General features: G+C 41.0%; 1 protein-coding gene across 3 annotated transcripts in view; it reads left to right on the top strand.

Moving 5' to 3' along the window:
* Window positions 1–1,424: 1,424 nt before the first annotated feature.
* The window catches only part of EPM2A (EPM2A glucan phosphatase, laforin), a 54,156-nt gene continuing 29,930 nt past the window's right edge, over window positions 1,425–25,650 (top strand). Inside the window, exons 1-2 of one of the 3 annotated variants that reach the window (XM_075036041.1) lie at window positions 1,425–6,572; window positions 12,743–13,533. In XM_075036041.1, coding sequence (XP_074892142.1) covers window positions 13,073–13,533 — 461 coding nt within the window. In that variant the 5' untranslated portion in view covers window positions 1,425–6,572; window positions 12,743–13,072. Of the gene's footprint in view, window positions 6,573–12,742; window positions 13,935–25,650 lie in introns of those variants that run through there. The other 2 variants (XM_075036042.1, XM_075036043.1) reach the window with 2 other exon arrangements.

Here is a 25,650-nt window from a genome sequence, read left to right on the forward strand (position 1 = left end):
AGGAATGAGCAGGAGTGAGGATCTGTTATTGACTGACTACAACCCCCATTCTCCATCCCCCCCGTGCTGTTTGTGGGGGGAAGGAGATAGAAGAGTCAAGAGTGAAAGAGTGAAGTTGAGCCTGGGAAGAGGAGAGAGGGGTGGGGGGAATGGTGTCTTTAGTTTTGTCTTTGTTTCTCACCATCCTACTCTAACTGGCAATAACTTTAATTTTCCCCAAGTCAATTCTTTTTTGCCTGTGACAGTAATTGGTGAGTGATCTCCCTGTCCTTATCTCAACCCAGGAGCTTTTCCATCTTACTTTCTCCCCATCCTGTTGGAGAGGGGGAGTGAAAGAATGGCTGGGTGGGTGTCTGGCAGCCAGCCAAGACCAAACCCAAGGACAAAACCTATTAGAAAGCACTTCACCTCTTTTGTCTGGTGGCAATCTGTTTCTCAGGTGTGGTTGTCTCCATTCAAAAGGAGAAATCCTATGTGTGTAGAAAAAGGACTGTTCTGTAGTCCCTGGAAAGCTACTTGAGATGTATCCTCCGTATGCCTGTTTATGCCATTTCCAGTGGGGCTTGGAAGCTGGAAGGAACACGGACGGGCTTGGGAGGCTGAGATCCAAGGCTTACTGTGTTGATTTGCACCATATATGAGATGATGAGGTCCTGTGACTCAGCAAGAGAGGCGAGCACTATCCCTGCTACATGAGAGGGAAGGGCGTGACCATGCCATGAAGGTCCTAGCTCAGACTAAAAAGCGCTTGGTTTTAAATTACTGAATGCATATGTACTCATAGTATGCATTAGCAACAATAGCACCACTCAAAAGATTTCGCTTCTTAATAACCAGCTTCCTTGTTTCCTCTTACTCAAGGGGTTGAACAGTTTGGACTTGGGGTTTTGATCCAGAGCAGGTGTTGAAGCCTTAATTAGATTTGTCTTCAGGGTTGCGGTGTTAATGATGGAGTAAAGTGGGCTCTGTGGTTTAATGTCACTCAGCAATACTCAACTGGAAAGCTGTAATTCTGTTTTGTAGAAAAAAAAAAAGAGGTTTTTATCTGTATTTTCCTTCTGCTTTGCAATGAAACACAAACTTTTTGGTATGGTTTATGTCAAGAAAGCGAGCGAGATGTTCAGAGTAACAGCTGAATGGTTAGGGCATTTCAATGTGGAAGATCCAGTTTGTCTTGTCTCCAAATTAAGTAGAGAATGAACATTCAATAATAAGGCAGTTTCTCGTGTTTTAATCACTGTGAGAGCTGCTTCTGAGTTCTCTGTTGCTTTCACCTTTCTCTCCTCATAGAATGAATGATGTTAAATTATTCCACTACATTAAGCACTCCCAGAATAACACAGAGAAACCTGTATGGAATAGTTACCTCGTATCTAGGTGTGTTAAACAAGGTTGGACAGAACATCCATAGGTGAAATAAAATGTCAGTAAGAAATATTCAAAATAGGTGGAGAATATGGCATAATTTATGCTTTGACAATTAGTCAAGATAAATTGTAACTGGTCTTTAATTTTGCTCTGACCACAGGTATACTCTCAGGAAAAGTAGGTTTGAGAGAGTTAGGGTACAGCCTGCCTTTGGAATATTCTGTTTGTCAGTTAAGAGCGGCTTAAAGTTCAGAAGTTGGATGAACAACTTAGTGTTAATTCTGGTAGTTACTGAGAACAACACACAAAGTGGTTGGGTGTTCCCTGGCAGTTGTGGTGACCTGACAGAGCTCAGGGAGAAGTTAACTACTGGCCAACTGAAGTGTGCTGTGCTACTTTGGATCTTGAGCAGGAACCTGATGGTTACGTGAGGATTATATGAGAATGTTTTTCTTCAAAGTTTGATGCAGTGTATCAGGTTAGAGTGACTTGCATTCACAGAGGTAAAATTTGAGAGTTGTGCTCAAGCTGAAACTAAGCTGAGGAGACACTGGAGAAGGTATGGAGAACACTACCAGTTGCACATCATTAGCTGGGGACTCACCCATGAGAAGGGAGTTACCTGCTGCCAGACACATGTGACCACATAGCTTATAATTGCCAGCTACTGCAATATAATGAGTTGCCCATTAGTCAGCTGAGACATCATGGTAGTGTTAGCAGATGTGTTATACTTTGCAGCTGGAACAGATTGAGAGAATTTATCTGGTCATTTACTGTAACTCAGCTAATGACATATTACTTCACAAATAATTTGATTGAGGAATTGCCTCGGGATATGCTAGGAGCCAACATCTAGCCTGTACTGTCAGTGATCCCATCATTGCCAAATGCACTCTCCCAGCAGATTTACTGTCACTTATGTTGCCCTCTGTGACATTAAATGCTACTCTATTGGGTTTTTGCATCGATGTAAGTGGGATTAACAATAGAAGTAATGATTTTTTTTTTTTTCAAAACACTGTTTGATGCCAGTATCAGAGACCTTTAAAGTTGCTGTTAGGCTTCAAGGGGATGTTCTGACAAACTCATCCATAATGCAACTTGGGTGAGGAGAAAAAAAAAAAATCACTGTTGCTCCCTATGGATTGTCTAGATGTGATCACATTGAAATGAATTGAGATGGTAAAGCTATGACTACAGTAATTCTGTGAAATTCATGCAGAGTTCATTTTGTGTTTAGTTGGATCAATGTATCAAACATGTTGGTTTCTATTTCCTTGAATTTATGCAGGTAGTAATGTTTGAACAAAGATATGCCACTGCAAAACAAGTATTAATAAATAGAGAATAATAAATGTAATATAAAGCCACTCATTCTGTAGTGGTATGGGCAGAAACCTTAACAGAACATGTTTACTTAGGAAAGACTGCCAGAAACTTGTTTATCTGACTCAGAAGCACTGGAGTGAAAAGTGATGCCAGCTGGGTTTGTTATGTAAATACAACTTTTCACAGATTTTTTAGTATTTTTGTTCTCAGTAGAACAGTCAAGTTTGTTAGCTACAGGGATATACGTGTTGTACATATTCATGTTCTGGTGTATGATAACACTATTACTAAATTTACATAAAAGAGGTGTTTGTGGGGAAATGAGTGGATTCAGTTGACTTCCATGCAATTTTCAGACTGTTCTAATCCCGGTCATAGTGGTTGCTGCTTAAAATATGTCTCAATTTTAGAACAAAGTACTCATTCTCCAAGTCTGAAATAAGCTCTTCTGGGTGATAATGTGCAATTCATCCATCACTCTAGTCAGCTGTCAAGTAACAATTCAGTAGCTTTCCCTTCTATAGTTCTCTGGTTGAGGACATGTCCTTAAAGAAAAAGTTGTTATATTTGCAAGCATTTCTGAGAGGCAGAGAAGAATTGCGCTGTTCAAAAAAAAATTTATATCCTATCCAAATCAGGAGCTGAAGTTTAATTATCCCCTTTAAATTTTGAGCTGATTGTATGTGAACTTTAATGAAATCCATTGAGCTTTGCAAAAAGCATGGCTGAGAGTGGCAGCACAAAAATTATTAGCTGCTCTTGAAGTCTATGTAGTACAGACAGTGAACAGTTTCTTTGCACTATTGCCTTTTTTCTTAATTTCTGTTATTTTCCTTGCATTGTTCTAAAAATAATATCCCACTGGCTGTCCCCAGTGAGACTCCTAATTTGCAGTCATACTAGCCTAAATTATATTAAAGAGCATTATTTAATAGCTTTAGAAACAGCAATTAGTTTTATTTTCATAAAGTCTTAAGTTGAAACTTGCACCAATGTTAAATACCCAAATATATGGCTTAAAAGCATAGAAAATGGAAGATGTGTTTCCAGAGTGACTTAATTCTTTCTATGCTGATAAAATCAATAGAGGGTACTGGTTTATCTGTTACCTCTAATAATTAAAGTCTTAGCCTTAGGCTTCCAAATTGGAATGCTTTTGCTGGAGTTATTATGAATCTTTCTATGAGTAAGTGAAGGCACTAACAGTCAGTGGTTTTTATTTTATGCTTTTTAAATATGAAGAAAGAAACACCTACCTTTTAAGGTTTAGTGCTTAAAAATGTCAGAGAACCTCATTTGGTAAGACAGATTGGTTTAACTTTCCCTACAAAGACATGGAGACCAGAATGATATGAATACTGATTTGTGCTCTCTCCTTAAAAATACTAAAAGGAAAAGCATGAGAAGATAAATCTAATTTAGTTGTTCCAACAGAATATGCCACCTTGGCTCAGTTACTTTGGCAGGCAAACAATGGTGGGCTCAGCTTTTGCAGTATTATGTCTAAAAAGATGTAAGTCTTGTGCTTGTTCAGTATAGGATCTTTCTGGAATAAAATAATACTGAAGTTGTTCTCCTTCAGATAGTGGTTGTGTATGACTGGATAGGTCTGTGACTGCCATCTCACCTCCAGTGCTTGGCTGTGAGCATGCTGTAGCATGGATTATTCAACTGGTCACACGTGGCAACAGGCTTGTTTTTTGGGGTTTGTTTTTTTTTTTTTAAAGGTATTGACATTGATAACTTTGCCAGACTTCTAACTCCTGTCCCACAGTAGAATGATAGATTAACAGACAAACAAGTACCTGCAGACAGTTACTAAGAAGAATATGCAAATCAACATGCAAATATTAAATATGCCTTTTGTGTGCATAATCACTTCTTAGAAATACAGTTGAAGAAAACCCTGTTAATTATTTTAGCTTGTTGGTTATTATATATTGATAGAATCCATGTAATTTGAAAGAAATGGGTGTATAGCTGAAAATGTGGTAATTCAGAAAGCAAATGTAAAGTAAGTGGTCTGTTATTTGGAACACACAGTCAGTACCTCACTTAATATAGTGCTGTTCCTGGTGAGGAGGAACTGTGCAATAGCACCAGTCGTATTCACTAGGTCAGGATAGATACTCTCAGAAGTTCTGATTATGGAAGCAATAGACTGAGTTATCACACCTAGATCTTTTCGAAATGCTGAAGGATACAGTTTATTTTTTGTGCCATTTAATGCAGTCAGGGTAGTGAAAAGTTACAGTATCAGTATCATTGATCACTAAGGTAAAAAAAAGTTATTTTTTTGCATCTTCATACTTACAGTAGAACTGAAAGTACAGAGCTTAATTGTTGCTTTCAGTTTGTAACTTGAAATGTGGATGCTTCAAAGGACATCTAGTAGCTGCTCATCAAGTGCTTTACTGTGTTGCCCCTGTCTGTCCAGACTGGTCATCAGGCCGCTCTAATATTTCTATTCCCTTCCCCTTTTCCTCCTTAAGAATATTTTAACCATTGGGATAGCTGTAATCAGTAATAAGTTAAAAATACTCATAAATGTATGCAGTGTAAAGAACTGGTTTTTAAACAAGATCACGTTCTTGAGAACTTGGAACATGATATTGTACTACATTAAAGAACTACTGCACACTACAAAGAAGGGTTGGTTGGCTGGCAGGAACTCAAAGAGGGCTTGAAGTTTGTATGGAACTAGTTCGATGCAAACTAGTTCCAACAATTCATATATAAATATATTTTTAAAAACTCCATTTCATTGTTTTATGAGTAGGAACCTGAAAAGTGAGAGATCAGATCAGGATTTATTCTACAAGTTTCCCAGACAAGGAGTTTGCTATAAAGCAAAAACTAATTGATAATTTAAGAAAATAATTCCACTTACCTGGAATTTGAGGTCATGAGCGACATACTCAAGAACTATTCAATTTTGGCCAAATTAGTGCCTGTTACTAATCTGTGAATCTATGAACTTTTCTATTTAGGTTTATCTCGGAGTAGGAAAGGCTTTTGGCAACAATATTTTGTATAGCACTAAGCCTTCCATAATGATCTTAGCTTGAGAATATTGTGCCTATGTGAATGTGCAGATGACTTGATTTATACAAGTAAACCAAGAAGGAATCTGTAAGTAGGACAATTAGATCTAGGTGCCTTTTTTCAGTAAACTTAACACCACTTTGGCGGGAGAAGACATAGGAAGTTTCAGACAGCTTGTATAATTCTATCTTCATGCAGTAAGGAGCAAAAAGTACTGAGAAAGACAATGTCATTTGAAAATGGAAGTGTGCTCACAGCTGCTCAAGACGATGTAATATACATGTGTAATGCAAGTGTCACTCTACAAGGAGACTATTTGAAGTACATACTGTACTTCAAAGGCTATTGTAATATTGTTCATTAACATGACTGATCTATTTTTGGGCTGATCTCCAAACTGTTATTCCTTCAAAACAGGTGAAGAAAAAACCAGGAAGTGGTCAGCTGGTGACTTAGGGGCCAGGTACAGCTTTTCAGTAGCCAGCTGTGGCTTCTGTGTTGGGGTTACCTTGAGGGACTGGCTGTGCTAATGGGAAGGCATTTGTGGGACAACTCAAGCTCAAGTGGAAACAGGTCACTATGGTACACAGCAACATACACACACCAAATTAAGTAGTAGGAGTGCCCCATCTATGATCTAGTCTCCAAAGTATGTCATACACATCATCTGGCTCTTGGCTGCGAGCTGTTGCCATGACCTGTGGAAGGTTGCTAAGCTGCAGGCTGTTTACACTCTCATTCTAGACTGCAATTCCTATTTTCAAGGGTTTCTTTACGGCTGGATGAAAACAGTGTTTGTTCCTCAGCAAGGATTATTTGTGTGTCAGGTAAGTGAATTCAGGGAAGCTTGCCAAATAATCTGAAATAAAGTTCCTTTAAAAGAGAAACAAGAAATGTGCAGCTGAAAAATTGGTAAATGCATGAAACCAAGAAGATGAGGAAGCAGCAGCAAAGTATTGGATTGATACAGTGATACAGCAACATAGTCATACAAGAAAAGAAGATAATGGAGTAGATACTCCATATGCTATTACACACTTGAGCATTAAATGTACTACTTTATTAGATTTGGCTGATGATACAACCTCTTCTTATTTTTGTGTGTAGTGGGACTGTCAGGTAGGAAGCAGGGTGGTTTCTGGATTATTTTTTTTCTTTCTGCTGCCACTTTACCTAGACCTTAAAGATAATTTGTTTATCTAAAGACCACTTCTGGATTTTTTTTTTAACCCAGTTTCAGTCTAAGAAAAAGGCTTTAAGTTGTTACCATTTTTTAATATATCTGGAGAAAGAAATTGATTGGTAAGGTCAGTCACCAATAAGTTGGATTTCTTGTATTATGAGAAGCATATAGTAACCACTGAGAATTGTATACTCAAATGAATAATCATCTCCACATTTCATCCTCTGTTCCCTTTCCTGTTATACAGGTCATGACTTGCAGGGTAGCATCCCTCAGTTTGTGTTTGCTTACTTTTTTTAAAAAGAGTAAAGGGAACAAAGGTGTTTAATTACTATACAATTAAATGGTTCTATTTCTAACTTCCTTAAAATCCAGTCAGAAGACTTTTCTCCAAGACTTCTGGGTTTTAATGCTGTACTTCAAGTTCCAGTCAGCTTTGGAGCTAGAAATGTATTGCTTAAGAGCATATTGAGAAGAAACTTTTCTTCACTTTCTTTCCCATGTTTGCTTTGCAAACTAACAAGTGCATTTTCTCACCTTTTACACAACAGCAACTGGATTTTTATTGTTCCTGGATTCAGGATCAGTAATTTAGTAATTTATATTCTGAAGATAGCAAATTAGGCATAACTTCTAATACTTAAGTGATGCTGTGATCTTAAAGACTGTGCCAAATGTTATGCCCTCTAACGCTGTGTATGACTTTCTGAAATATTGTTGGCCATACCTAAAACACTTGCAAGAAAAATGTCTGCATAATGAAAACTAAACAGTAATTTTTTCTTAAAATGGTCACAGGTGTATAATGTACAGGAACGTTCTATCAAGCAGTAATTTGATGGGGGTCCTAAGCACACTGAAACCATACTCCAGTTACAGATGGTGCATTAGACTGGAGCACAGTTACTGGGGTCTGTGTGCATCTGCTTTTGGAAGTGGAAGGATTATGTAAGTGTCCACAAAAAAGGCACATTCTTCTACTTAAAAATTCATCTGTCATATTGCACATCAATTTTGGGTCAGATTGTACTATCCTAATTAATGGAATAAAGTTTTAGTATTCCATACAGTCAAGTGTTTTGTTTTTACACTGTGCCTTGTTTCAAAAGGGCTGAAACACTTTCCCCCTCACCCCCCGCCGAGGTAGGTATTTTAACAAGAAACTTGATATACCATTGGCAGTAAGAGGCTGGTTTCAAACAATGTACCTTATAATGAGTTGGCATTGTAATGATTTACTGTTACATACTGGTTTTCACTTAAGAAGCTCAAGTGACTTTGCAGTCATCAAATCTTTACTCTCCTATAGGAGTTTACACAAGCCCTCTGAGTATATCCTTGGCCTCTCTCCTGTCCCTCTGCCAGGCAGAAGAGTCACATTGCTGTTAAGGCTGCCAGAACCCTCGGTTTGCCTGGGGACATATTATTACCGTGGTGCAGACGCTCCACAGATATGCAAGGCTGGCCTGGAGCGTCCCTCCAAGAATTGTGTGGGTCGCTTCGAAGCAGGAAGGCAGCTGTGTGCTGGGCTTGTTTGCTGTATTTGTTGATATCTGGGCATCGATGAGGCTGATACGGCATGCTGAAAGGGCCCTCTGCTGAAATACATTGGGACTTCCTCCAGCTCTCAAAACATTTGCAGCTGGGGACGATGCAGAGATGGCTTTATATTTTTATTGGATTTTGAAAAAAACAAACCTACCAGAACAGTTATTCCTGGATATGTTGCCGTAATGTTTACTGTGATGTTACCGTGTATTTATGCTGCCTAGTTACTTCTAAAAATAACAAACTATTTTTTTTAAGGAAATATGCTATACAAAACCCAGTGCAAAAGTGAAAATAATCTCCTGTAGTATCCTACCTATTATTACAATATAATTTTCCAACACAACTCCTAAAATGGTCTGTCATGCCAGAACTTGTGTAACTTAGTCTGCATAAAAGGCTGCTCCTAGGACTCAGCAGCTAAAACAGCTCATGCAGTTATCACTGCTCTGACACAGCACCTAAAACTAAAAAATAAGAATAGCAGTGCTTATCTGGTAACAGGTTCTTAAATTGCTTAGTCTTCTTTCAGCCTTCAGACTAGAAAGGTAAAATCTCAGCTTTCCTTTTCTTAGCTGCTGTCCTGTGAAATCAGAATAAACAGTGAAAGTGTTAGTTCAAACTTCTATCAGTATTATCATGAGAAGGACAGTTAGACTTAAGTTAGAAGATTTTGGATCCACAGATCACTGCTTAGATTATTAATCAACGTAATTTTCTCTTAAAACAGTTGTCTTAACTAGTCTAATGCAAATAATTTATCTTTATTTAGTTCATTCTCTTTGAAGAAACAGGCTGTCTAAATTTTTCAGCAACGAACATTTTACCCAAATCACCAATACTTCTAAATCAGCTTACCACATAATATAAATGTTTTCCCTTTTACAAGCAAGACTGTACAGGGTCCTGCCTTTCTCTTTTCTATAATTAGCACAAACATTTGGAAATTGCAGTAACACTTTCTCCGTATCTTTACAAGAAAGAAAATGACCTAAAAAGGGAAGAAAGGCTAGTCTAGGAAGGAGCAGAGCTAATCTAAACATCACCCATGACTCGCAATCAGAGACACCCCCCCACTCCCCTCCCTTCTCCAGCCAGATCCTTTCAGTATTTGTGTTTTGGTTTTGTTTTTCAAACTCCGACTTCACTACAGATTTCCCTACTTGGAAGTATTATCATTTGAGATCACTGTACAGCAACAACAGATAAAGCTGTGCCAAGCAGCAAACTGGCCCCTGGTGTAAAAGTTTGTAATTAGTAAAGAACATGTATGCTACAGACACAGGCTACCCCTGCATGGAAGTATTAAGTTCATCTGTCATTTTAGTAGTGTTCAGGTTGTTCAGATAACTGTGTGCTGTTTCTATACCTAGTAGACGCTTTTCAAATAAGAAAATTGTGAAGAAAAATATGACTTTCCACTTGAAAAGTTGAATTTTGGTCTGCTGTATACTGTCAAACTTCTTAATTAGTTTCTTTATTATAATTTCAGCCAGTAATACTTTGCCCAAGTTTCCTGAATTTTAACAAATGGTTCAAAACTCTGAGTTCACAAAAATACCAGAAGAATTTTATGCCAGGAAGAGACAGTGTAAGAAATAAGAGGGACTTCTGTTGCATAAGAAAACCATAAACATACCTCTCCTGCCTGGTTAATCATCCACAGCAATGGGATTAGTATGAACACAGAATTTCAGCCTTAGTATTTCAATAGGGCCCTATGTAGAAAGTTAGATTTGTGACTCTGCAAAAGTTTAGTGCACAGCAACAGAAAGTGCCTTTAAACGTGTTTTACCTGTACGTAAATGTAATCACAGCTCCAATTTCTGGACATTCACACGTCCCCTTAGAACCCTTTTAGCTACAGCAATTAGGCAGAAACTGAAGACGCAACTGTTGATGTTAAGTTGGTACAGAGCCTCGGTGATTCCTCCTGTGAAATCTCCACCACCTGCACAAATTTTGGATAATAAACCACACATAAAAGCTAATGAGCTGGAAATTACATAAGGCTAGACCTATCAGTACAATTTAGGAGAAATCCCACAAAGCAATTGATTCTTGCAGAGATTGTGATCTCTAGAGCCCCTTCTTGGATACTAATGCTGTGGAAAAATAATCTGTCTTTTTCAAACAATTCTTCCCATTTAGTCAGTTAGAAACACAGTCAGCACTGACAAACACCTGGGATGGTACCAGTGACAATAAATCGAAGGTTTTAAAATAAATTTGGCACTAAGCATCCACTGTGTTGCTAGTTTACTGTTAGAGTTGAGTAAATCGAGGCTTCCACTTGGTAGATGCTGTAGGTTAAGTATATTGCTAGATCCTAAACAGCTGTTAAGGACACAAAGGCACAACATTATTACAATTCAGACAGACCACTAAGATAGTAGTTTGTTCCTATGGGAATGAACGGTTAACAATAGTTTCTGGGACAATTAAAAGCAATTTGATTATTAGGGTTTTGGCCCCTTTATGCCAAAGCTTTTTGATGGGACCTGTAAGGCTTGCCAAGTTGGAATGAGGACTTAATGAGGAAAAATGTAGGAAAAAAAATGAAATTTTGTGGCAGTAAAAGATGACCGGATTATAGGGAAGGCTTTTAAGGCAATTCTAGGATAAGGAGTCATTTTGGCAAAGGAAACTAGTTTATTGTTAATTCCTTAGGAGGTTAGGGTGACACTTAAAACTAAATTTAGGGTTATGGCAATGGCCCAACAGTGGAAGTACTTCATGAACTGCAAGCCCAAACAGTAACAGTAAATGTAACACCACCACCCCACCCCCTGCTTTAGCTAAAATTCCAGTTTAGGAGATGACAAATCCATGGACCATGCGAATCTAGCAATGGAAAAACCACACATTTGTCTTTGCTTCTGAGCTTAAACCCAAACCTTATGGTACCTATAGCTCACCAGTCTCAGATCTAACTAGAATCCATTTTATCCTGTCTACAGCCCTCGCTCAGTCCATAATTTCATCAATAAAAATTGCTCTCCTATTCCCACTAACCCAAGCCATGGGACTTCCAAGTCCCAAGCCAATCTCCAGTTCTAGTTGTTATTTCAGTCTTGCAGGATCCAGCAATAAATCCAGTTTTTCAGCCTTTCTTGTTTGACCTCTCTGTGCTAACCCTAATCTGAAGTAGGGGTTTTGAGGAAAGAGCAGGAAGTCAAGTTTGTCGCTTTCTGTCATCTTTAACCTTAATCTAACACCCAATATTGACAGGCACAAAATGGATTAAGGCAGAGCCTCGAGAAGAAATAGACTGATTATTTTTAAAGCTAGTATTTGGCACATCAGAGTCTAAAGAACAATTTTTTTATTGTTCCACATGGCTTACAGGTCTAAGAGGAGGACTCGGTACTTACAGGCACAAAGAAGTTAAGGTTTGTCTGAAGATACTTGTGTTGCTGGTTTCTCTTTACATTGGGGCTTAGACAACAGCCAGGAACTAAACTACATCAGATCTATTGTTGGATCCTGCAGTTTCTTAGCTGGGGCTGTGACTGGAACGAACAGAAGCATACAGTTTTACATAGACACAATATGCTGGGGTGCTTTTTAGGGCTACTGTCAAGCTTGAACTTTGGGATAAAACCCCAAAGTTCATTGTTACATTCTGTATTGCCCATGATTCTAAAATGCAGGTGTATGGTAAAGGGGTAGATATTTGAAAGACACAATTATGAGATAGGTTATGGGTTACTCGACTGCAAGGTTGAGCAAAGGCAAAGATTAAAACGTAATGCTCTGTTCCACAAAGGCAGCAGTGCTACAGCGAGGGCTGGTGCTAGCAGAAATGCATGGAGGACAGCCAGAATTGCCTTAGCTTTGGTTACGTCTGGAGAAGTGGTGGTGTGTTGCTTACACAAGTTCAATGAGGATCAGTGAAAATGAGCTAAAGCACTCTTAAATTTGGCAGCGCAAACACTTCAGCATGTCATTGCCCCTGAACACAGGAAACAAGCAGCCATCTTTTGAGGCAGGATTTCTTTTGACTCATTGAAAGGCCTCCATCCTGTTCCCAGAACTTGACCTAAATAAAGTTACCACTCCTCCGTTTCTGTCCTTTAACCGCTTCTGAAATGGGTGTATTCAGAGGAGCGCCCTTTAAATGGTTGGATTGCATCCTCTTTCTCAGTCATTCTTTGCAAGCCCTGAATATTGCTACATGTAGGAGTTGCCAAATTACAGCCAGAAGGGCAAAACAGACTGCCCACAGTTGGGAGCATTTTTTAAAAGGCTTTCTATCTCCCCCAGATTGCCGCATTTCTGGCCTCACCACGACTACCTGCCCGTCTGCAGAGAAGACACCAACATGACGGAGGCTCAAGTGCTATCTGCGGCTAAACTTTGTTCGTGACGCTGCGCGTACGGCAGTCATTCAGTGATGCGTTTGCTGCGCTCGGTGAAGTCCGGGCTGTCAGGAGAAATCGCAGTAGCTTCATTTAACAAAGCAGTAACGCTCGCTTGCCAAAGCCCGTATACATAACGCGCCTGGAAACCCTAGTATTTACCGGCAGAGGCGACTCTCCGCCCCAGCCCTAATTTTAGGAGGCTATGCGCTCCCAACCCCAATTTTAGGAGGCTATGCGCTCCCAGCCCCCGCTCTGGGAGGGAGGCCTCCTCCGCCGCGGGCGGGCGGGCGGGCAGGCCGCGAGCCCTCCCCTCACAGCCCGGGCCAAGCCCTGCCGGGACGAGGGGCCGCTCGCGCTTCCCGCCTCCCGCCCCGCCCCCGCCGGACGTGCGGCGCGGCCTACGGGCGGAGTCCCCCCGCACAGCCGCCGCCATGCTCTTCCGTTTCGGCGTGGTGCTGCCGGCCCGCATGACGGAGGGCGGCGGGTCGCTGCTGGTGGCCGGCTCTCGGCCGGAGCTGGGCGGGTGGGACCCGCAGCGCGCCCTGCCCATGCAGCCGGCCCGGCCGACCGCCCCGCTGCCCGCCCAGGAGCCGGCGCTGTGGCTGGCGGAGGTGGCGCTGCCGGACGAGGACGCCGCCAGCCCCTTCTGGTACAAGTTCCTCCGGCGGCAGGGCGGCGAACTCCTCTGGGAAGGTAACGGGCGGGCCGGGAGGCTGGTGGGAGCGGAGCGGGGTCGGCCCGGCCGCCCGCCCGGCCCTCGGGTGGGCCTGGAGGGACGGGGCAGCGGCGGGAGCTCCGCTCCTTGAGGGCTCGGCGGCGGCTCCGCCTCCCTCCCGGAGCGCCGCAGCGTCGGCCGGGAGGGCTGTCCCGCTCCAGCCGGGCTGTCCCGCTCCAGCCGGGCCCCAGCCGGAGCTCGGCGCTGCCGGCGGCCGCCTCCCGCCCGGGGAAGCCTGACCTGCGCTCGCAGGTCGAACCTCCTGGGCTGTCGTGACATGACGCGAGCGCTCGCTAACGAAAGCGGTTTGTGACCGTGCGGCGGGGGAGGGTGAGCGCGGAAGGAAGGCTCTCTTCTGGGCTGGTGAAAGTTCTGTGAGGTGGGTCCGTTATTTCTTGCTTGCTTCAGGCATCCCTTGTCCTGATGTGTTGTGTTCTTTCTCTCCCCAGAAGTAAAGAATTCAGAACTTCTTACTTGCCCGTTAAGGAGGTGTGATTTGTTACTTGTATTTCAGGAAGCTGAAATGTCACCGTGGCATTTTCAGGCTGGTAAATTTTACCGTTGGAATTGCTGACGAAAAAACAAAATAGGGACGAGTTCTGTCACGACTTTTCCAGTCTTCTTGCTGTCTCAGTAGTACTTCCACCATGAACTTCTCCTGTTCCGTGTTGTCAAATGTTGAATAACTTTAGTCAGTTCCCATGTGCTGTTCTGGTATATTTAAATATCTTAAATAAGAGAGAACACTCATTAAATTGTATGCCAAGTCAAATAAAGCGCTAAATGTACCTTTTGTCACTGAGGAATGGATCGGACTTGGTGAAAGGAAAACAGATGACTAGGTAATTTGTGAGGGTTTTTTTTTAACTGATAAAATAGTTTTATAATCCATATACCAAAATAACACATTGTAGAGCAGTTGCTCTTCACCCGTATTAAGAACACATATCACACTTTTAAACTGCTGTTCTGTCACATAAGACTAAAACATGCATGTCGTCATAACTGTTGCATTTGGTTTTTCTTCTTTATACTAATAAAAGACTACATGTTAATAGTACATTCATAGAAGTTTACATCATGAAGTACTATTTACACCATGTAATTGTTTTCTTTAGCAGCTAAAATAAATAGTACCTTCTGCCTGCTTTAACCATGTTTTTCTTTTGCAGAAATGCAGGAAAAGTGAATTTATGGAATAAAAATCTTTGCATCTGTCCAAGGAAGCAGAATTGGGTCTCTTTTGAAGGTGCCAAGTTGTACATGATATGCCAGTCATATGGGTATATAAAGAGGTCCTCACCACACACAGAATATAGAAATAATAATAGAGTGTTCCAGTCTCTAGAGAATCTGCAACTGTAAGGTGGTGGTTACTGTCTAGTTTGGAAGTAATGATACCTCAAGGTATTTGTCCAGACCTGGGAGTGCATTGAGTAAATGTAGTCCGTTGAGTAATAAACATATTCTGTTTTGGCAGTGGTGCTGCTGATGCAGTTTTAGGATTAACCTGTGTGGGATTCTGTTCTTCTCATTTTGGATGCTCAGCAGTTTGAGCTTATTGCTTAGCTAGAATGACAGAAAACAAGTGGGCATATCATCCAAATGTGGAGGGGTTTTTTAATTACTCATTCATATCAATCATTTTTTTCTAAGTTGTTATTTACCAGGAAGAACTAAATTTGCTTAAAGCCTGAAATTTATTGTATTACATGAAGGGAGCTTAAGGATGTTTTTCTATCCAATAATTAAGCAATATCTTGCAGTCTTTTATGTCTTTTGTTTTAATGATTTCTTTTTTCCAACTGTAGATCAATGAAAGTTTTGGCTGTCATCTGTTTATTCCTGTAAAAATCACAGTTTGAAAAGACAACTACCTTTTTTAAAAAAAGAACAAAACTTTTTTTTGGTGATAAGCAAATGCTTAGTATCCTATGTGTTTAGAATTAAAAATGTGCTTTGGGAGACATTTAGCAGTTACACAACATCTGGAATTTTGAAGACATAGTCATGAGGGATAGAGAAAGGTGCAGAATGATACTTGCTCTAAATTTATGAGTTGGGGCATTCATCTGTAACCACAGAAACTCCTGTCCAATTATGGATGTCAGATGTTTACATATATTGGATGTGAAATAATGTGCTATATTTAAGAAAATTACTCCCAGTTTTTGTGTCGGTATGCTTCATGTGAGAATTCCACTAGTAAGGCATATTATTTTTTACAATACTACAGTACATGTTGTATCATATGTTTTAAGTTTAGTTCATCCTTACAGGCATTCCAATGCAGTTGGGAAAGTGAAGGATAAAGTAAGGGTATTTATTTCTGTGGGCTGGAAGAGTCAAAGTCATGAGCTGGTGTTCTGTGGCCTTTGGGTTCTGCCAGGTAGTCTGGTAGGAAACCTTCAGGCAAGACTTGGCCTGTGGGAGGGTTGCTGGCTTGTTGCTCGTGTCTGGAGGGAACTAGTTCCCCTCTCTAGGAGGATGAGGTGGGAGAGGAGGCTTCTCTTGTGCTCCTGAAGGGTCAGATGCTTACCTCTGCTATCCTAGGGAGATGATGCCAGCCTGCATCCCTGGCCTGTCGCTTAAAGCTGTTGGGCTCTTCTGGCTCAAATCACATGATTTCTGTATGCGCTCTGGCCCAAGTGAGGTTTCTACAGGGATGGTGTGTTACTTGCCTGCTGTGAGCTCGTCTGGAGGGCCTGTTACCCAGGAGAGTTTTTAACTGTGTTACAGTATCTGTGGAAAACAGGTTGGTTATGTTGAGCTTTAGAACCTGGGAATAGGTTTACCTGTTAGAAAAAATAAATGAGTGTATATAACTTCCCCCCCACACCTCCAACTGCATCCTATGTGTCTTTCTGTGTACTTTGCTTTTGATGTAGATTCTTCAGAACTGGGTTTGTTTATGTGTCTTTCAGCTTGGAAAGTAAAAGTATATTGTGCCTCCTGTAAAAACTAAATAAATACAAGATGAAACTTATGCTTGAATTTATTTTTGTGAATTTATGCTTGAACACTCATCTATGCCTTTTTTCCCCTTTACTCTGGTCTAAATAAACTGTTGGTGCTGTAGAAGATACATGTTCTATAAAAGGACAGAGGAGTTACTAAGGGTATGCCCCAAACTGTATTCTGAGATGATGGAATACAGTCTATTGAAACCTTATGCTTTGAGAAGGGGAAGAAATATATATAAAAATTATAAGCTAATATTCTAAAATGTTGATCCATTTTCACATAACCATTAGTTTGATGTAGTTGGTGCTTGCCTGAAGCTTAACGGATACAGTATTGCCAGTTAAAGCTGAAAAGCACCATCAACCTACCTTTTAGTAATTTGTACAGGTGAGCAGCACCTGATTCCTTCCAAAAAACCCCATCTCTAGTTTTGGGGAGGTGGGGAGGAGAGAAGAGGAGGTGTCTTGTTTGCACTTACATGCTGCTGTTGTTCTTTGTGGTTTCTTGGGGGCCCAAAGCAAACAATGCAACACAGTTCGATTTAGAAACAGTCAAGTTGCATAGCCTGTGCCTAGGTACGTTGGCCTTCCAACATTTCCAGTTCATGCTCCTGTGAGCTTGTTAGTTACAGTTTAAGCCACCTGTTGGACATTGTACACTTCTGATGGTAGTTCACAAAGCCTGGTACATTTATGGAGTAATAAAGGTTTTCATAAGACCATAATGTAATTAGTGAAAATATCAGAAGTAAAATTTGCTCATAGCTTTCAAGAGTTGAGCACCTGATTGGCTGAAAACGTTGGTGATGGTAGGGCACATTAAAATTCATTTTTAAAGCGGCAGTGTGTTGAAACCTAAACCAATCAGACTTGTTGGCCTCAACTTCGTGGAACAAACTAGGTATAATTTCTTATTTTAATGAGGGAGGTTCTTTAAGGGCTGTGTGGGAAGTTAATACCTAATCACCTTTTGAGTTGGAGAGATTGGAACAGAATAAAAAATATTTGGGGCTAAGCCATAGCAGGATAAAAGCAATGTAAAAATTCTTTGAGGCCATTCTGGAGAAGTACAGTTGGACACAACGTTATTTTTCTGTAACTGAGATGCATCTCTTTTTCTTTCTTTCCCAAAGCTAATCTACAGATCCCCAAATTAGGTAGCAGTTCTGTTATTAAAAGAAAAGAAAAAATCCCCAAACCTGGAGAGGGTAACGTTTCTTCATATCTCTTTTAATGCAGATATTTTATATAGTGTTGTTCCCACTGGGTGTCGCCATTTTACCTGTGTATAGCCAGCGACTGCCTGGTTTCTTGCAGCTACTTGCACATTTCATCAGTATTTAGTGTAATCCGTTCTGCTTTTGAAAATAATCCAGGGCTTTACCTGCTTCCCCCATCCCAGTCTTGTTCTGAAGTAGGGAGGGACTAGGAAGGAACATAAACCACGATTGGATGTTGGTAGTTGAATAATTGTTCATAATATGCATTTTGTTTGTGCAACGCTGTTGCTTTCTGGACAATGCTGGATGCCTTAACACGTTCCACATGTGAGGAAACTTTATGAGTAAAAGCGGGTAACTTTGAAATCTACTACCCAATACCTCTTTAATGAATGGAGAGAAACTTTTGTTTACAAAGCACAATAGTTCCTGGTGTTTTTGTTCTTCAGCCCCCTCAAGACACATACTTAGTTTAGCATGGATTATGGTAGAACTAATTGGTAGCAAGTTTGTCATTACTTCCTATCTGTGTGTCAGCATTAACCAGCTTAGACTGAGCAGACTACTGGAGATCAATAAAACAAGGGAGAGGGGCCCATGAAACTGCAAAATTAAGAGAATAAAAATAAGTATGTACACATGCGTTCCTCTGGATTTGGCAGGTATGTGTCATATCGTACCTGCAGAGATAATTGGGGGCCAGCTCTGACTGCTGTGAGAGCGTAATTAAAGCATTTGTGGTTATAATGGTAAAGTTGCAATAAATGCATTGTTTATGCAAATTCTTGATTTATTTACCATTTTTCCCACCCCACACTTCACTCCCTGCCCTCACTTCCAAGTGACAGCAGCATGCAATATGGATCAAGAATTTCTTTTCAGTGGTGAGAAGCACTGAGAGGCAATAAGTAACTGGGATGATACTTCGGTTAAGATTTTACTGTGGTTACTATTTTGATGTAGTTTGTTTCCTGCCTGTAGTTCAGTTTTCTGGTATGGTAGAAATTAACAGTCAGTAATACACAGTACAATACCATAGAGAGTTTCAAAGCAGTTAGGAAGACTGTATTACATTATACATTTTGTTGCTATCAGCCATTATTCTATCATCTGCATTCCCTTTATTATTTCCACCATCTGTCTGAGAAAGAACCTCTTTTTTACATGAGCTGAATTCCCTTTTAGTTGCTTTTCTCTGGCCTAATCTACATCATTAGACTGGGCATTTGGTTAAAAACTCTTAGTACGGTAGCAGCTCCCACTGAGAAACACCTGTGCCTAAGCAGACCTAGAGAGAAGAATAAAACATGTTTCTGAAAGTTGCCTTTGAAAACTCTTATTTTCTCATCTCTGATTTAAAACCAAAAAAAGCCTTGTTGATTAACAGCATTAAGTGCTGAGGAGGGCTTTCTTGTAAACCCCTTAGTTCTAATTCTGGCATAATTAAAAAAAAAAAATCCATAAAAAGAATTCTCTTAGGAGTAGACTAATAGACTAAAAAAACCTCAAATTCAGCCTGGTTTTTAATAGACTTAAAACTTGTTTCCTTGGTTGTATGTATCAGCCCTACCAAATGAGAATTTGAAACAGCCCGCTTTAAGTCTGGTAGAAAATAAACATGCTGGGTATGATAGAAATAGTCGTCTGCTTTTTGGATATCTCTTTGGGGCTGGCAAATGCAAGGAAACATTTCTGAAAATCAAACTCGTCATGGAGAAGGAGTTAGTGAACTAGGTGTGGCGAATTAACAATTTTGTTGTATAGAAATATTAGGTATTCAAGTAAAACAATAAATTCATTTACTGTTTTCAGAATCTAAAGGAAAGATGGTTTACTGACAGCAGAAAAAAGTAGCATTAAAAAGCAGAGTAGGCATACTTCTATTAAGCATACAAATAAGGGTTAGTACCTGACATAGAGAATTCAAATGTTGTGTTTGGTGCTGTTTGTCAGAGGTGTAAAACCAAAGGGTAGCTATTCGGGGGCTTTGCTGAGACTTCAGGAAGGTGGGACTCCAGACTAAGAGCCTGTGCCAGACTCAAACCTGCCAAAATCCCTGACCTCGCTCAGTTCCAGTGAGGGGAATTCAGCCCTCCCCCGCTCTGGTTTTTAACAGTCAATAGCAATTCAGCCTTGGTGGGATTGGGACAGATCCTATTTCAGGATATCGGAGATTGAATTTCATTCAGACAGTTAGGCAGTAGGGAGACCTTAACATCAGAATCTGGTGTGAAGGATAAGTAAATTTGAATATTTGAAGTGTAGTGAAGGAAGTTCAATTAGAGTAATGTCTGATAATGACACCATGCAGTAGCACGTTTGGATAACTGTGAGAATTGTGTCCAAAATAGGACTTGAGGTTTTTCTTTGTTGTAATGTTGGTAGGAAAGATAAGGAAGCTCGAAATACTTCATCTTAAATCCTTCATTTCAGAGATTTATTTTTTTGTATGTTTCCTTTAGCTCCTGTTGTTCCGTTACTTTTTTTTTTTTTTTTTAAATCTTCTATTCCTCAACCCCTCCCTGTTCTTCTGCCCCCGGAGTGTTGATAGTGCTTATGATGTTATTAAACTCTTCCAGGGGAGTTTCTAAGCATGAACTCAAGATGTTCATTTACCTTGTTAAAGGACCTCATTTAGTATTGCAAATGTAATTATTTATAATATTTAGGCTTACTTAAAATTTTGACTTGACACGTAAAGCCTGCTGGTTCATGCAAAATTTATGGCAGATTAAAAAAGTAAGTCTTTGCTCTTACTGATCTGTAAGTAGGTGATCTGAAAATTGCCTTGGCTGCTTGCTGTTTGGAGTTTTTTAGCTGCCATTGAAGCTAATGTGCGTATCTAACGTCACCCACGTAGCCCTGTGGTTTTTCAAAAGTTGCAGTGAACTGAGGAACATGCTGACCTTGCTGGGGTTTGGAGGTTTGGAAGTCGTACGCCTGTGGTGTAGGATTTGGCTAAGGCAGGGATGAGATAAACGGCACCTCTATGGCCGCTGCTGTGCCCTGGAGTTTCTACATACCTTCCCTCACACAGGAAAAAACAGAAAAAAATTAAAACTTCCAGCAAGGTATGCAACAAGGTGGTAGCTGGGAGAGCTGTGGCTGAGCAGTACACTAAGTGGCTTTGCTGCAAAGAGCTCTGCCGAGGCAGTGGAAGAGGCAATCTTATTTTTTTCATTCATTCATGGTTATTTTTATGCACCACACTTAATGGTGCTGAGAAATTTCATTGACCCAGATTTTGCTCATTATTTTTTAAGATCAAGCTGATAATTTCACTAGTCTGGCTGTTCCAGAACATTATGCAATCTGTGTGCAGTTGTCCTCTGTGTCAAGATGAGTCTGTGCCTTTGGCAGACTATTGGATTATACTTTTTTCATCTCTTCAGTACAGCTGTAATAAAATAGTAACTGAAGGTTTTCCTTTGTATTCTGTTATTGTATGTGATTAGATTGAATTTCAGAAGATCCTCTTCTGGTCCCCACTTATCTTCTTTCAGTCCTTGATCTTTGGACATATTTTCCTTACTTTATCATCATCTCTTTTTCCTTTGTTTTGTTCTTGTCTCCGTCTTTTGCTACTGCCATTTATCAGTTATGTGGAGATCTTTGGTTTTAATCTTTTGTTTGGTTGTTTGTGCAGCCAGCTGCCTTCATATGGCGCTTTGATCATCCTTCATATGCACTAAACCAGGAGCCATAAGTCCCCATTCTGGACCTTATTGAAGGAAAAAGAGCACTACCCTAGCGGTCAAACTAGGACCTGTATCTTCTAATAAACTCTTCCAAATTCCTTTTGTTCTTTGATTAGGAAAGTCTACGTGATCAATTAACAAGAGGATCAGTACTGTTCAGATACTTAACTTACCCTTTTTTATGGTTGAATTTTACAGGTTTTCAAATGATTGTGTATTTGCCTCCCAAAAATAAATGATTAAACCGATGTTCTGCCACTTGGAACAAGATGAATAAAAACAAGATGAAGAAAAATACTAATGTAGAAGTGGTTTGAGCTATAAAAACATGTGTTTCCTGTTGTGTATTGCCCTTTCTCAAAGGGCATTTGTGGTTGTTTTCTGCAAAGATGAACAGGCGAGTGGAAAACAGATTTGATTTTCTTTGCCTTACTACTGGCTCTAGGAACAGAAAAGTTGAAATGCTGTTAAAATTCCTGCAAATCTTTGAGACTGCACAATGTTTTCTTGACTATAAAAAAAAAATAATACAAATTTCCCCCAAATAATAGTTTATTTCATATTAAAAGTACCTGGAAGCCTACCCAGTGGTCTGGTGTTTTGTGCTGTGAGTAATGTGTGAGTTCTGAGATTGGAGCTCGTCTCGCAAATGCTGGTGAGGAGGTGCACAACTGCTGTGCCTGAGCGGAGTGTTTAAATGGGAGTTGTGATGAATTCCCACTCTGGGGACTGGTGGAATCGGAGAGGGGGAGTGTGGTGTGGTTATTCAAAGTATCTTGAAGTCTTCATCCAATGTTTGGGTAAGCGTGGGGAGACTAGTCAGTGTAAGGGGACAGATGTATTTACACGAACAATTTATGCACCCAAGGGTTCCTTTTGGTGAGAATTTGCCTCGCAGCTCCCCTGGGGCTTCTGCTGTGTGCCCTCACGAGAGAAGGGATTCTCTGTGCCCTCAGAATGTGCCCTTCTCTGTTTGTGCCGTGCCAGACGGTGACGTAGAGACATCCTGGCAGATGTGGTTGCCCAGCACAGTCAGGATCGCCTTCCCAGCATGTAGGTGGGGGCCTTTCCAAGCTTCAGGTGCAGAAACTAAACTTCAGCACTTGGGCCTTAAGTTTTGGTAACTTTATGAAATGCTTTGTGCATTTGAGAAGCGAGCGACAAAGCTGAGCGTAGTTTCTGTGGGGAAGGGCTGCTGCATCTGAATTCTTAGTGAAGTTACTTAGAAAATACAAAGGTGCGGTGGTCTTTCAGATAAAGCAGATAATGGTGAGTTGTGGGGTAGGACAGGCTTAAGGTTTAAGTGGAGTAGGAAGTTGGTGTGGGTATGAGCAGCTTTGGACGTGAGCAGGCACATCCAGACCCTGCGCACAGGCAGTCTCGGGGCGCTTCTGTCTGCACCGGCCGCTGTCTCTTCTCTCTGGTGCCTGAGCAGAAGGTAAGAAATTAGAAAGGGCAGCAACATGCTTCTCATGCACCGAGAAGAGTCAGATTCTGCTGAGCTTGGTCCCACTGCCTTTATCACGTGCTGTTTCCTCCCAAACTACCCAACAGCCCTGGACTCGAGAGGAAGAGCGAGGAAGAGGTTGTCTTTGATCCGGGGGGCTGTCGGTCACTGCCTGTAGCGAACACCCTGCCCAGCTCGCTGTCCTGGGCTTGGGAAAGTCTCCGTGCTCCAGGGATCCAAACCCAGAAAGGACTTTGCCTGGCCTGTCGTGGTGAGGGAGGGGAGAGTGTTTCACTTAGTGCGTCAGATTTTTATCCTGCCTCTGAAAGCTATTTTGTTCTTGGTGTGAGCTCTTCCAGCGCTTGTGAGAAGTCTTGGGCTGGCTTGTCCGTAAGTCTGCCACAGATGAGATGCAAGGATTCTGCTCCCTAAGCAGAGCTAAGGGGCTAAGATGGAACTAAGGCACGTTTTGCCTGAACATACCTCGCACCATGAGGTTGATGCACCTTGCCTCAGCCAGAGGAAAGTCATGAGAAAAGTTTTAAAAAAATAGGGGTGGAAAAGGAAGGACTGAGGGTTATCCAGCAAATTATTTCTGCTCATCACCCAAGCTGTGGCCATTTTCCTAGCTGTATACATTCTGCAAATATGTAACAGAGCATGTAAGTGATGCTAATTGTTTTCTATTTAAAACATGGGTTATGATCAGTTACCTTGAATGAAAGCTGGTTTCATTGGCTGACTTTTATTTTTGTATTAAATGACTCTGGAAGATAAAGTTGAGAGAATTCAATCTAGCAGCTCTAAATTATCAATGAGTTCTACGTTACTCCTCCAGACTTGTCACCTGGCTCTACTTCTGAGACTGTTTCCTTGCATTGTTGTTTTATGGCAATCAAAATATTATGGTTTTCCTCTGACAAACTGTGCTAGCAGAAGCATGATGTGACCTGATAGAAAAATTTTCTCTTCTTCTGAAACTTACTTGTTAAATGCGTCTTGTGAGGCAAACTGTAGTGAAAAACACCTGTGTATCATTTGGATATTACTTGGGTAGTGAGATCCTGATCATTTGTGGTAATTGCCTTCTTTCATAACTCTTGCAGGGGGAATAGGGAATTCAGCTGCCTGAACACAGTTCAGTGTGATCATACTGTTCTCTAAATTTGTATTTCTTGGAGATCGTAGCACTCTGCCCTTCCTGTCTAAAATTATATCACTCTATTTATTGAATACATATTCAACAAATACATGAATATATACATGCGCAAATGAATATATATATGTTGAATATATATTCATATACACTGTGTTGCACAGATATCATATTTCAATAACAGGGTTGTTAATTCATAGATCAGTATATAACGTATGGAGTAGTAAAGAGCTATGCAATTCTCATGAAAAGTGTCACAAATGCAAGCTGTTATTGTTTACCTGAGTATTCCAGCCAAGACAGAAACATACCTTTTGAGATTCCTGTTTGACTGTAGGCCACAGCGGGAAGGTGAGGTTGAGTGGTGCAGAAAAATCAACAACAATAAATAACAATTGGAGAAGGAAGCTTTTCAGACTGAGATTTGATAAAAACTGAGGGAACAAATGAAGCAAATGCCTCGTGGCAATTTACTCTTGGCCCTGCTTTCACGTGTGTTTGTAGGCTAGGTAAGGGAATGAATAACAGTGAAGGTGAAAAGGTTACAAGGTAAGGAGGTTACTGCCATTTAAGAAGGCAGATGATAGAGAAAGAAGGAAAAAAAGAGCAAGAATTAAAGCTGGAGGAGAAGGAGGATGGACAGTAAAACTGGCAAATGACAGAAGCACATGCACCTCAAGCTGCAGCAGTCGGAAATGGGAAAGTAGGAAGCATGTAGTGGTCCAACTGGGAACATGGAGACGAAGACTGAGGCTTTGGTGTCTTTGTGGACTGACTCACACCTTGCGGAAAGAAGAAATGAAGCAGGAGGGAGAGCTCATAGATTGTGATTACAAAAATTAGTGCAGAAACCCTGGTGGGAGAGGAGGAACAGCTGTGAGCAATGGAAGGGGCAGTCCTTGCGGGAGCCAGAGTGGGTACAAGGGCACCTGCGTGCAAGGAGAAAGAGGGCTGGGAGCAGCAAAAGAGCCAGAGGTCCTGAGAACGTGGTTCAAAACTGCTGGGGTGCAGTGAGGGCTCCCCCGGACGGAGGGCTGCAGGGATGCCCCGTGGGGCTGGCTGCAGGCAGCTGGGTGCCCCGGGGCAGTCCCAGTCCCAGCCCCGGTATCGGGCACCTCCTGGGGACGGGGCTGAGGCTGGGAGGGGACATCTGCCCCGGCTGGGTGGGGGTCAGGATGGGACACAGCCTTGTGGTGGCAGGGCAGGACCGTGGGGATGTGCATCGCTGCAGACAGTTCTCAGAGAGTAAAATGGGGAAGGCGAGATGTGTTATCTGTGGTTGTAAAGATTTTGCTGAATACGTGAAGTCAGTTAAGCGTCATAAACATCCATAGGTTTTGTTACGCTGTTGTATTGGTTGATGTGTACTGCAGTCTTCAAATATTGTTAAAAAGTGGTATGAATGTGTAAACAATTAGAAATGTGAGAGAAAAATGTAGTGGCAAGATTTGTAGCTTCAGGAGCTATATACTGATCTTGTTCCCCTTACTGATCAAAAGCTATGTCCTGCCATTGCATATGATGCATAATGGTTCAGCAATATAGAAAGAAAAATAGTTTTCTGCCTAGGTTTTTCTTTTTTTGGGTAAATAATAATATTTCACAATTATG

This window comes from Buteo buteo, chromosome 9 (assembly GCF_964188355.1).
Source record: "Buteo buteo chromosome 9, bButBut1.hap1.1, whole genome shotgun sequence".
NCBI lineage: Eukaryota > Metazoa > Chordata > Aves > Accipitriformes > Accipitridae > Buteo > Buteo buteo.